Source organism: Protopterus annectens, chromosome 8.part0 (genome assembly GCF_019279795.1).
Source record: "Protopterus annectens isolate FY-2018-M chromosome 8.part0, PAN1.0, whole genome shotgun sequence".
Classification (NCBI taxonomy): domain Eukaryota; kingdom Metazoa; phylum Chordata; order Ceratodontiformes; family Protopteridae; genus Protopterus; species Protopterus annectens.
The window spans coordinates 399,976,769-399,990,333 of NC_056741.1; the positions used below are offsets into that span (position 1 = coordinate 399,976,769).

A 13,565-nucleotide genomic window follows, 5' to 3' on the forward strand; every position below is an offset into this window, starting at 1 on the left:
TTAGTGCTACCTCCCTTACACCTATCATTTAAAAATGGACACCTCTCAAAAATGCTGACCCCTCCCCCAATACCTCTCAACTGTACAGATTTTCGCAGAATGTCCAGATTTTTGGCTCATACTTTTGGCCTGTTCCTTTTTCCTGGCAAATCACTGGAATGATCTCAGAACTGAAGTCACTAAATGACATACATTTGACTTTCAGACTTCACATCCTTCAGAAAATGTATAATAAAACCAATCCTGTTACTCTAGTGACTTTCTAAGTTTATAAGAGCAATATTTAAAATATGTCCCTATTTATACCCCCATTTTGTCAAGCTTTGTCCAGATTTTTTTGTATTAACAGGTTGAGGTATGCCCCCCCCCCCCCCCATAAATGTAAGTAAGATTTTCAGCTGATCCATCTAAAACTATTAAAAATATTGTTTTTAGATTAGCAATACTGTTGCTAAAAGCATTCATTTAAACAGTTGTAGATAGGTTCATAGGTTCATACTAGGCTATCTGCCCTAGGGCAGATCTCCCATCCACTCATCAAGATTCCTCTTGAGAGTCAATGAGGGACTCTGCCTAACCTGGACTGGGATTTTATTCCAGAGTGAAGGGAGCCTCTGGGTTATGAATCTGTCCCTCCACATGTCCTATTTATTTCAGTGCTGAGGTTCAAGTCTCTCGAGCGCGTAACTCGATGGGATTTGGATTTTCTGAGGTGCATCATGTCCATGGATATAATACGACCCGAAACAAAAACATGTTGATACGGTGCTCCGAGAAAAATGTACTCACTAGAGTACAAAGACGATACCTGGCTACCCACTTAATGAGATACACTCTCTTTGACATAACTAATTCATCCGTTCTCTTTGGAGATTGGGAAGCCTGATGCCATGCAGATGGGCAATGTGTTAGCACCACTCATCTATCAAAAAACACGTAGTATACCATTGCTACACACTGCGTGGCCGTATCCGTGCCAACACGTATTTAGTTTAAAAAGATGAAGAGTGGGACAATCACGAAGACCAACAAAATGCAAAATCAAACAATATTCGGTCAACTCAAGCTTACTGCATAGGCGACCAGCAAAGAGGGGGCGACCTAGCATCCTCCGTATGTCATTTAACATTTTCAAAAACTTAGGAACCCTTTATGTGTGTGAAATACAGTTACCGGCCCAAGTCTATCCCATAACAACGCCGTCTGCAATATATTAAAACAACGTAACGCTGACTCCAGTGAAAAGAAACAAGTTTTAGTACAGTTGAAGGTGTTGACATCAACAATACTTACCCGCCCCAAACTCCAGAACCCAAAATAAGACGAACTGAGCACCAAGACACTGGCCCCACATCAGTAACTTCATGGTGGGTATTTCGGTGAGTGCTCGCTATCAAACTCTTGACTTGTAATGCCACCAACTTAAATAGGTCCTCTATCCTTTTTAGATTGTTTTACTATCGTCTACTTTCCTCGCCGGTTTTATAGACGTCCCCTTGAGGCGATTGCTAAATAATTCACTAACTCACTGACGCAAAATAGCATAATAAACAAAACACTCCCCTTTTGTACTGGTTCAAGTGCAACTCCCACATTGATGGGTTCCGTGTGACTCATCAACAGTTTGTTAAATGTTACCAGCCTCACCCCCACCCCAGTATGTCTATACGGTAAGTTTTGCAAAGGTCCATTAATATTAAAATGTTTTGCAGAACTACACACGAGACCGCGGGCTTCCATGGAAGTGGGCAGACCTAGGAAAAGGGTATATCCTTTCCTGTATTTGTGACCATTCCTATTGTTCTCGATTACCGGCACTCTGCATGATTTTGCCTTGTCTGTCTCTCATAAACTGCATGGCTTTATGAAATAACACTGTGAGAAAATACAATGCAGACTTCTTATTCTTTAAAATGCAAGTTAAGACACACTCTCTCTTGTTCCATTCATTTTCAAAATATTTAACAGCAATTAAAAGTAGGTAACAAATCGGGGTCAATGGTTTATTTTACCACTAACACTTGTTTTCAAAGGATACAGTGAACTGCATAACAGCTCTGCAAAACAAACAATGTATATGGAAAGATAGGAGAAAATCTATCTTTCTCCCTGCTGGAAATCATACACTGGTAAAATATATGATGTTGGTAAGTGGTGTCTTAATAGTATTTGAAAAGAAGGCAAGGTAGTGTCTATATACCAAAAGTCATGTTTAGATTGCTTACTACATCATGAATTGGGTGCAGAAGAATATTCAAGTTTATTGGCCATTTGGCAGTTTTTCCATCTCTTTCAACTTACTGGTTTAAAAGCCCGCATTTGTGCTTGTTTCCCATCTTTCCTGTAACTAGTCTAGTCCAGATACAGATTTGCTGTATCCAGGATTGTTTGTAAGCTTCTGAGCACCCCCCCCCCCCCCAAGCCTTTCTGTGTTGGAGGGAAGCCTTCTAGCTTATCAGTAGGAGTGGTAAGCACTAGGTAGCCTATCTACCGCAAGAGTGGTTTCTGGCCCAGAAATAGTAGTTTATTATAGCAATAACCCACGCCTGGGTGTGGGTAATGCTGGATTTACCCACAGTTGGTGTGGTTTGGTCAAGAGGGCGAAGCCCGAGTGGCCAAACAAAGCCAACAGTGGGTAAATCCAGCATTACCCACACCCAGAAGTGGGTTATTGCTATTATACAATGACATTATTTAAGAAAAAAAAATACTATTCTTAAATAATGGCATTGTATAATGCCTCCTTGCTGCCCTTCCACAGGTGTCTGGTATTCTGCGGCAGTTCTGATGTACTGCGCATGCGTATGCCTACGCAGTACATCAGAGCTGTGGGCAAAAGCAACGGAGAAAGCAAGGTCTCTGTTGCTTTTTACAAATTGTTTCCCTATGTTAAATGGGTTTAACATAGCGAGACAGCTTTTAAAAAAGCAACAGAGAATCTCTGTTGCTTTTTTTAAAGCTGTCTCGGTATGTTAAACCCATTTAACATAGCGAGACAGTTTTGAAAGCACGAGAAGCAAGATCTCCGTTGCTTTTTACAAACTGTCTCGCTATATTAAACGAGTTTAACATAGCGAGACAGTGTGAAGCAACGGAGATCTTGCATTCTCCAATGCTGTAAAAAAAGAGTTATAGTAATGGAAAAAGTCCGGGCGACCGGACCTTTTTCCATTACTATAACTCTAATTTACAACGTTCACGCTGACCAATCAGCATGCACGTTTTTGAATATTAATGGGGGGTCGTTGTATAATGGCCGTTTGAGCAGTTTTTCCATCTCTTTCAAACTTCTGGTTTAAAAACCCACATTTGCGCTCTTTTCCAACCTTTCCTGTAACTAGTCTAGTCCAGATACAGATTTGCTGTATCCAGAACTGCTTGTAAGCTGCTGAGTCCCCCAAGCCTTTCTGTGTTGAAGGGAAGCCTTCTACCTTATCAGTGGGAGTGGTAAGCACTAGGTAGCCTGTCTACCACAAGAGTTGTTTCTGGCCCAGAAATTGTAGTTTATTGGCCGTTTGGGCAGCTTCTCCATCTCTTTAAACTTTCTGGTTTAAAAGCCCGCATTTGCGCTTGCTTCCCGCCTTTCCTGTAACTAGTCTAGTCCAGATACAGATTTGCTGTATCCAGGACTGTTTGTAAGCTTCTGAGCCCCCCAAGCCTTTCCGTGTTGGAGGGAAGCATTCTAGCTTATCAGTGAGAGTGGTAAGCACTAGGCAGCCTATCTACCACAAGATCCAGGTACAGATTCTTAGTTTTAGCACTTGAATTTGTTTATTCGTGCTCAGCACTTGTTCAGAACTTGTTGTTAGCACTAAATAAGCTACAAATTACTACAGCACTCAACCTTCCTCTTTACCTAGAGGAAAACAGTTTTGTACTTACTTTCCTCGCTTGCTTAGAGAAAAACATCTCCTATACTCACTTTCCTCACTTGTCTAGAGGAAAGTAGTTTTTTATTCAGGCATGTCCAAGGGTCAGCTCCCAGTGTTCTCTCCTGTCTATCTGATGAATCTGGGCACCTTGAGGAAATGTAGCAATTGCCTCATGTACACAGACAACCCTCTCCTCCGATCACCCAAAACCACAACCTGTGAGAGATGCACTTATCTAGCCAAACTAAAGGTAAAGCTCTCTCCAACCAAGACTGAACTTGACAGTCAAGAGGAGAAGGCAAACAGTTGCACCACACCACACTCATCACATAGTCCCACTAAACCTACACCAACAAAATCCACACATAGAAACACAAAAACATTCACAGATGCTCTCAGTAATAATCTGCTCATGCAGCAAAGACCTCCAAAGCAGAAACGCAAGCAACCTCCACCCCCCAACACAACCCAAATGACACATAGCCCACAGACTCAGTGTGCCAATAAATGACAGCCCATAAGGCAAACAATGTACCCAACACCCTAGTCATAGGTGACTCTATAGTCAGGCACACTGATGTCCCACTCACCAGGCTAAACAAGGAGAAGGTTACTGTCAGCTACCTGTTGGGTGCCAGGATCTGCCACATAACCCATGCACTCAGGTCACTCCACAACAAGTAGAAATATGACTCTATCATTGTTCATGTTGGTGTGAATGACCTGAGATGTACCTCCCTGGACTACATGAAAAGAGACATGGAAGAGCTCTCCAATCGTGTAGCCCAGGCAGGTATGACCCTAGCCCTGAGTAGCATCCTGCCATCGCCCAGAATGATACAACAGTACAAGGACAAAATGATTGACTTCAACAAATGGCTAAGATTCTGGTGTCATTCTAAGGCAATCCAGTATCTGTCTGCCTGGGATGACATGGTTGACAGATCACGATGCCTTGCCAGAGATGGCCTGCACTTGTCACCCCTGGGATTCCGGATACTGGCTAAGGCTCTTGGTGCCCCTATAGTGCCTTTTTTAGGCAAGGTTCAAATGACAAATTCACCACCATAACAGGAACACGCAAGCAAAAACTGAGGGTAATGCTACTCAATGCTAGAAGTCTAAATCTTAAAATGCACTCACTCGAGGCACTCCTTAAAATAGAGAACACCAATATATGTGCAGTGACTGAGATCTGGTCCAAGGCTGTAGAGAGCACCCCCGCATTACCAGACTATAACTCATGCCACACTTTTCAGCCATCTAACCTGGACCAGAACACTGAAGGAGGAGGTGAGTCCATATTCATTAAGGATATCCACACCTCCAGGCTAATTGTGCAGCATAATGCATCCGAGGTTATCCAAGTGCAACTAACTCTGGGCAAAACTGCAATCCAAATTGTAGCTTGCTACAGATCCCCCACCATGCCCCAGGATTCCCAGTCCTCTTTTCTTGATATACAGGAAAATAGTAGGGTTCAACCAAACACCCTAATAATGGGCAATTTCAACTACCCCACCATTAACTGGGAAAACTACTCATGTACCAACTCCTTCACTCAACGGTTTCTGGAATTCATAAATTTCAATGCCCTGGATCAACTTATCCACACCCCCATCAGGGGCAACAATATCCTAGACCTAGTCATTACCAACCAGTGTTCCACACCTGAAGTCAACTCCTTGTTGGTCAGATACGACCATAAGCTAATCACCCTAGATATCCGCATCTCGCCCCCAACTACCATTAAGGAAACCATGGTAAAAGATTTCTCCAAAGTCAACTTCATGCTTCTTAAGACAGAAGTGGTGAACTTCATGACACCCATGCAGATGGACAATACAGTTATAACTGCTGAATCCTACACAAATGCACTTTATAAGCACTTACACGAGTGCATGGATCGTGCTATCCCAAACAGAACCAAGATGCTATCCTCCAAAAAAAGGAAGCCAATCTAGTGGTCCCCTGCCATAAACAAACTCTACAACAGAAGGAAGAAACTGTTGCAAAAGAGAGTAAAATCCCATGAGTGGAGGAGCTCCCTGGTCAGCCTCAGTAAGAAGATGGGATCCCTTATAAGATCCTCCAAAGCTAGCTATGAAAACAAAATCACCACTGATCCTAAGGGCAACCACAAAGCATTCTATAGCTAAGTCAAGATCTCAATGGCAACACCCAGATCTGCTCTGAGTTACAGCACAATGGCATGAAAATTACAGAAACAACTGATATTGCCAACATCCTGGCAGATAGGTTCAGTGCTAACTTTAACCCCCCCCCCTCACCCCCTAAAGGGCCCATATCTATACAGGAAGAATGCAGAGTCCCTGTAATCACATCTATGCAAGTAAAAGCTGTACTCTCTAAAACGAAAAACACAGCATCCATGGGACCGGACAACATCCCAGGCTGCATTTTACACGAACTTCAGAACGAACTGGCTTCCCACCTAAGCACCATGTTCAATCATAGTCTCATGTCAGGCTTTGTGCCCACTGAATGTGGCACAGCAACAGTTATCCCACTCCACAAAGGGGAAGCCACCACTGATCCTGGGAACTATCGCACTATTAGCTTGACGAGCCTGGTCTGCAAGGCCATGGAATGCATCATCATGGAACTCATAAAGACATTGGTAACCTGCAAACTCTGGACCCAACCCAGTTCAAGTTTGTGAAAGTCAGATCATGCCTTCTGAATCTGATCAACTTCTTTGAGGCAGTCACCAAAGCCGTAGACAAAGGTAAGGTGGTTCACACAGCCTATCTTGACCTCACCAAGGCTTTCGACACCATCCCCCTTTCTGGAATTATAGCTAAACTCACTAAACTAGGTATAAATCCCTACATCACAAGATGGGTTGCCAACTGGCTCACTGACAGAACCCACACTGTAAAAGTTGCAGACTACAAATTTGACTTCAAACCAGTGCCAAGTGGAGTACCACAGGGATTAGGCCTGGGACCTCTCCTGTTTGGTATCTACTTCTCTAAGTACAGGCTAACACAGAAGGCCTCTGGCTAATGAAGTTTATGGATGACTGCAAACTAGGAGCCATAGTCGAGTCCCCAAATAATGTGGGCATCCTACAGAAGGGCCTCACTGAGACAGATACCTGGTGTCAGAAGCATGGCCTCAAGCTCAATGCCAAAAAGTGCATTGTCATCACCTTTGGTAAAAACTCTGTACCCATGAACTATCTCATAAACGGCAGTCTACTTAATGCCAAATGTGTGATAAGAGACCTTGGGACCCAGGTGGACAGTAGTCTCACCCTTAATAATCACATCGCCACAGTAGTCAGGAAATCCTTCTATGTGGCACACCTCATCACAAAAGAGTTCTCATCCAGGAAAAATGAGGTAATTATTCCCCTCTACTCGGCACTCATAAAACCCATTATAGAGTACAACGCCCCTTTTGGAATGTACCTCAAAAGACATCTGCAGCAGCTGGAAAGGCCACAGAAGTACCTCACAAAGAGGATTACTGGCCTCAAACAGATGCCCTACACTGACTCAAAAAACTCCAGCTTTACTCTGTATCATATCACCTACTCTGAGGAGATCTCTGCCTAATATATAAAGCTATGTTAAACCCAGAGCTGTTGGACATGCTACATCTAAAGAAATCCCAATCCCTCCGAGCTACACACTCTAGGGACCTAAACCTTGTCACCACAATAAACAGGGCATCCTGGAGGGATAGATTCCTGTCCCAGAGACTTCCTATACTCTGGAACAAGCTACCCATCTATGTCAAGCAAAGTTCTTCATTACCACTCGTCAAGAAAAATTTTGATGAGTGGATGGGAAATAAGAAATACACCCCAGGGATCATTTCTGTGGCTCTGCTCGACAGGGGCATAGGAAATTAACTTTCTTGGGTGGCATAAGCCAAGGAACCTTGTTAGCTAGACTTACTTAGGCCCTTGGGCTGATAGCCTAGTACCTACCTATGAACCTATGAACCTATAAGTACTGTACAGAGACAACCCCTGCCCCCGACGGTTGGACTGTTGGCTCCTTCAAGGTGTGTTTGCCTGGGATGTATGTGTATAAATTATTTAAGTGCAGCTGTTTAAAAAAGGAAGTGAATATTTGTTATTGCATTGCACTGTCCAACACACACACACAGATATATGTGTGTGTGTGTGTGTGTGTGTGTGTGTGTGTGTGTGTGTGTGTGTGTGTGTGTGTGTGTGTGTGTGTGTGTGTGTATTTATGCCCAGCTTTGTAAGTTTATCTATGATTCCAGAGTGGGGGATGGTGTTGAAGGTCTTGGCGATGTCCAGACAGGCTGTGTGGACCACCTTACCCTCTTCCACGGCTCTGGAGACTGATTCGAAGAAATCAGTCAGGTTCAGGAGACATGATCGGACCTTCACCAACCCAGACTGGGTGGGGTCCAATGTTTGAAAGTTGCCAATGTCTTTGTTTATAAGTTCTATGATAATACATTCCATGGCCTTGTAGATCAGGCTCATCAGACTGACGGGACAGTGGTTTTCAACATCCAAGGTGGATCCCCCCTTGTGGAGTGGGATAACTGTAGCTGTGCGCCACTCAGTGGGCATGAAGCCTGAGGTGAGGCTAGGATTAAACATGACACTTAGGTGAGGTTCCAGTTCATTTTGTAGTTCATGTAGTACACAGCCCGGGATGTCGTCTGCTCCCATGAATGCTGTATCCTTAGCTTTGGAGAGTGCATTTTTTACCTGTGTGGCTGTGATTACCAGAATTTGGCAATCTTTCAGTATTGAGATGGGCCCTTTAGGGGTGAGAGCGGGGTGAAGTTGGCACCGAGTCAATCTGCCAGGATATTGGCAATGTCCTTGGGATCAGTATATTTAATGCCATTCTGTTGAAGCTCAGAGCAGATCTGAGCATTGCCATTTAGATTCTTGATATAGCTATAGAATGCCTTGTGGTTGTCTTTGGAATCTTTGGCAATTTTATTTTCGTAACTAGCTTTGAAGGATTTTATGAGCGATCTCAGCTTCTTATTGAGGCTGGTAAAGGAGTTTTTTTCATCCTGGGATTTTCTTCTTTTCTGCAACCATTTCTTCCTTCTGTTGTAGAGTTTGTTTATGACAGGGGACCACCAAATTGGCTTCCTTTTTTTGGAGGAGACCGTCTTGGTTCTATTTGGGATGTGCTCATACAGTGCTTTAGTGTAGAATTCAGCAGTCGAACTTTCAGTTCCCGTCTGCATGGGTGTCATGAAGTTTGTCACTTCTGACTTGAGTAGCATGAAGTTGGCCTTGGAGAAGTTTTTTACGGATGTTTCCTTAGTGGGGGGTGGGGGTGGGATGTGGATGTCAAAGGTGATTAGCTTATGGTAAGACCTAACCAATGAGGGGGTGACACTGGTGTGGAGCATCGATTTCCCATGTTGGTAATGACCAGGTCAAGGATATTGGAGCCCCTGGTGGGACTATGGAATAGTTGATCCAGGGCGTTGGAATTTATGAATTCCAAGAACTGTTGGGCAAAGGTGTTGGTACACGAGTAGTTTTCCCATTTAATGGCAGGGTAGTTGAAATCACCCAGTATTAGGATGTTTGGTTGTATCTTAACATTTTCCAGTATGTTTAGAAAGGTGATAATCTTGGGGCATGGTGGGAGATCTGTAGCAATCTACAATTTGGATTGCAGTCTTACCTAGTGTTAGTTGCACCTGGAGAATTTCAGATGCATTGTGTTGGGCAACTAGCCTGGAGGTGTGAATATCCTTAGTGAATATGGACACTCCTCCACCTTTAGTGTTTTGGTCCTGGTTTGGTGGCCGAAAAGTGTGGTAAGAGTTGTAGCCTAGTATTGCAAGGGTGCTCTCTGGAGCCTTGAACAAGGTCTCAGTTAGTACACAGATATAGATGTTCTCCATTTTTAGGAGTGCCTTGAGAGAGTGCATTTTGAGGTTTAGATTTCTAGCACTGAGTAGCATTACTTTCAGATTTTGTATACTTGTACTTGTTACCGTGGTGGTTTTATCCTTTGAGCCTTGCCTAAAAAAGGCACTATAGGGGTGGCAAGAGCCTTAGCCAGTAACCTGAATCTCAGGGGTGACAGGTGGAGACCATCTCTGGCAAAGCATTGTGGTTTATCAATCATGGCGTCCCAGGCAGACAGATACTGGATCCCTGTTGAATGAAACCAGAAGCTTAGCCATTTGTTGAAGTCAATCATTTTGTCCTTATACTGTGGTATCATTCCTGGCAAAGGCAGGATACTACCCAGGGCTAGGGTCATACATGCCTGGGTCACATGATCTGAGAGCTCTTCCATGTCTCTTTTCATGTAGTCCAGGGAGGTACGTCTCAAGTCATTCACTCCAACATGGACAATGACAGTCATATTTGTACTTGTTGTGGAGTGACTTGAGTGCATGTGTTACGTGGCAGATCCTGGCACCCGACAGGCAGCTGAATGTAATTTTCTCCTTGTTCAGCCTGGTGAGTGGGACATCAGTGTGCCTGACTATAGAGTCATCTATGACTAAAGTGTTGGGTATGTTGTCTTGCCTTAGGGGCTGTTGTTGGGTGGCACACTGGTGTTGTGAGCTATGTGATACTTTGGTTGTGATTGGTGTTTGTTTGCGTTTCAGCTTCGGAGGTCCTTGTTGCTTGGGCAGGTTCATTTTAAGGGCCTCTGCATATGTGGGTTTAGTGTTGCTATGTGTGAATGTTGGTGATGAGGGTTTTGAAGGGCTATGTGTTGCTAGAGGTATAGTGTGGGTGTTAACCTTCTCCTCTTGATTGTCTAGCACAATCTTGGCTGGAGAGACCTTTGCTTCCAGTTTGGCTATGTAAGTGCATCTCTCGCAGGTTGTAGTGTTGGGTAGAAGGAGGAGAGGGTTGTCTGTGTACATGAGGCAATTGCTGCATTGCCCCAGTATGCCCAGATTCACCAGGTGGACAGGAGAAATCACTGGAAGCTGGCCCTTGGACATGCCTGGTTAGGTGCTTTTTTTTCTCCTTACCTTGGCAAGGTACTTTGCAATTATAGGCTGTTTAGTGCCTATGATTAATTTCTCCTTATTAACAAGGAGAGTTGAGTGCTTGTAAGTTTAAGGCTTCCTAGTGCTTTCCAGCAAGTTTTAGAGCAAGTGCTAGTCACATGGACTCCAACCAGAAAGATTAAGGAATCAATGCACTCTGCTCCTACTCTCACCGGGATCAGAATATAAGCACAGATTCCAAGCTGTCACCTATAAATCAGTTATTAATCTTTCTGGTGAACAGCAGTCTCCAGGAAATAATGTAACTGCACTCCTTCTCTCACCAGGAGAAAACAGAATTACTAATCCCAAGATGACTACCGAGAGGCAGAATGTGGGCTCTCCAATAACTGGTGGTCTTGCAATAGATGCTTAAAGGTAAGATGAAAAAATGGTTTATCCTAAACACTGCAGTGTTCACTAGAGGAATTAGATGTGAAAGTAGGTAATAAGTTTTACCTGTCTAAAAAGTTAAGTTTTAGTGGAGAGTCACTATTTTTAAAACAGCAAGATAGACTGAAAGGGGGTAGTCACTTTTGTATTCTGGTACTATGGAATACAGTAGGATGGCCAATAAATTTAAATAGTTGAAGGGGAGTGATTTCACAAAACGATAATTTTGTGCTTGCTCACACAAGCCAATAAAAGCAGAGGAAATGAGATATATGGTCAAATTAACATAAGGGGCAAACTAACCTTTCCCTCACAGCAAAGTGTAGCATAGTCTGGGTGAGCCAGTAATAATCAACCATAGTACTATACTGCCTTATATCACAGCACGTTATGAGCTATTTATGTTAAAATATTTTAATTATAGTTGTTGTGTCTTTCGGCTTTTCCTGGTTAGGGGTCGCCACAGCGGAACTCCGGTCCGCTAATGATTGGCAGTAGATTTTTACGTGCCGAGTTGCCAGCTCTGACGCACAACCATTCACACGTCTCCACACAGAAAATGCTTTAGCTGAGAATCGAACAGAACAACGTCTTACTGTGAGGCGACAATGCTACCGCAGCACCACCACCACAGTTGTAATTTATTTCTTGAGTATTTCAAAACTCTTTTCCTGTTTCTTGAGGGACTCTCAAGTTATGTCTTATCTTCATAGGTTCATAGGTGTGTACTAGGCTAATGGCCCTGGAGCCTTTACAAGCGTAGCCCATAGAAGTGCCCTTGCATTGTGCCACCCAATGTTAGTTCCCTCTATCAAGTAGAGCCACTGGAGTGATCCCTGGGGTGAACTTTCGATTTTCCATCCACTCATCAAGATTTCTCTTGAAGAGGGCCAGTGAGGTGCTCTGCTTGACATGTATGGGAAGTCTATTCCAGAGCATGGGCAGTCTCAGGGTTATAAATCTGTCCCTCCAGCATGTTCTGTTGATTGTGGTAATGAAGTTGAGGTCTCTGGAGCATGTGGTGCGGAGGGATTGGGATTTCGTTAGATGTAGCATTTCTAACAGAGCTGAGTCAGACATGGCTTTGTAAGTCGAGCAGAGATCGCTTCCTAGTAGACGATATGAGACAGAGAATAGCTGGAGGTTTTTGAGTCTGTCCATGTAAGACATGTGTTTAAAGCCTAGGATCCTCTTTGTGAGGTACTTTTGTGGCCTTTCCAGCTGTTGTATGTGTCTAGTGAGGTACATGCCAAATGGGGCATTATACTCGATGAGTGGCCTAATGAGGGAAGAGTAAAGAGAGATGATGACCCCTTTCTTCCTGGATGCAAACCCCTTGGAAATGAGATGTGCCACACAGAAGGACTTTCTGAACACAGTGGCGATGTGGTGGTCGAAGGAGAGTTTGCTGTCAATCTGTGTCCCCAGATCTCTTATAATGCCTTCAGTGTTCAGTGGTCTCCCATCAATGTGGTAATTAGTGGGAACTGAGTTTTTTCCAAAGGGGATGACGACAATTTTTTGGCATTAAGCTTAAGAACATGGTTCAACACCATTCATTGGTCTCAGTGAGGCCTTTCTGTAGGATGTCTACATCACTTGGGGGGTTAATAATGGCTCCCAGCTTGCAGTCATCTGCGAACTTAGTCAGCCAGAGTCCCTCCGTGTTGGCCTGGACTTCTGAGAAGTAGATGCCAAACAGGAGAGGACCCAGGACCAATCCCTGTGGGACTCCACTCATGACTGGTCAGCAGTCTAACTTGGAGTCCACTACTTTCACACTGTGGATTCTATCTGTGAGCCAATTTGCACCCCACCTAGTGATAAAGGGTTGATGCATAGTTTGATGAGTTTATCAATAATTCCTGAGTGGGGAATGGTATCAAAGGCCTTGGCCAGATCGAGGTAGGGTGTATGAACTACCTTGCCCTCATCCACAGTTCTGGTGACTGACTCAAAGAAGTCAACCAGGTTGAGCAGGCATGATCTACCTTTCACAAAACCAAATTGAGTGGGATCTAGAGTTTGGAGATTCCCTATATCCTTGTTAATTAGGTCCATGATGATGCGCTCCATAGCCTTAAATATCAGACTCATCAGGCTAATGGGGCTATAATTCCCAGAGTCTGTAGTCACACCCCTTTATGGAGAGGGATGACTATAGCAGTACGTCATTTGGTAGGGACAAAGCCAGAGGTGAGGCTGTGATTGAACAGAGCACACAGATGTGGTGCCAGTTCACTTTGTAGTTCATGTAGAACACATCCAGGGATATTGTCGAGTCCTGTGGAAGCT

The 13,565-nt window shown here is 43.9% G+C and overlaps 1 protein-coding gene across 1 annotated transcript in view; it reads right to left on the reverse strand.

The window, feature by feature from the left end:
- ECM1 (extracellular matrix protein 1) overlaps window positions 1-1,622 on the reverse strand; it is a 399,719-nt gene extending 398,097 nt beyond the window's left edge. Inside the window, exon 1 of the mRNA XM_044079910.1 lies at window positions 1,294-1,622. Coding sequence (XP_043935845.1) covers window positions 1,294-1,366 — 73 coding nt within the window. The 5' untranslated portion in view covers window positions 1,367-1,622. The remainder of the gene's footprint in view (window positions 1-1,293) is intronic.
- Between the last annotated feature and the right edge of the window lie 11,943 nt (window positions 1,623-13,565).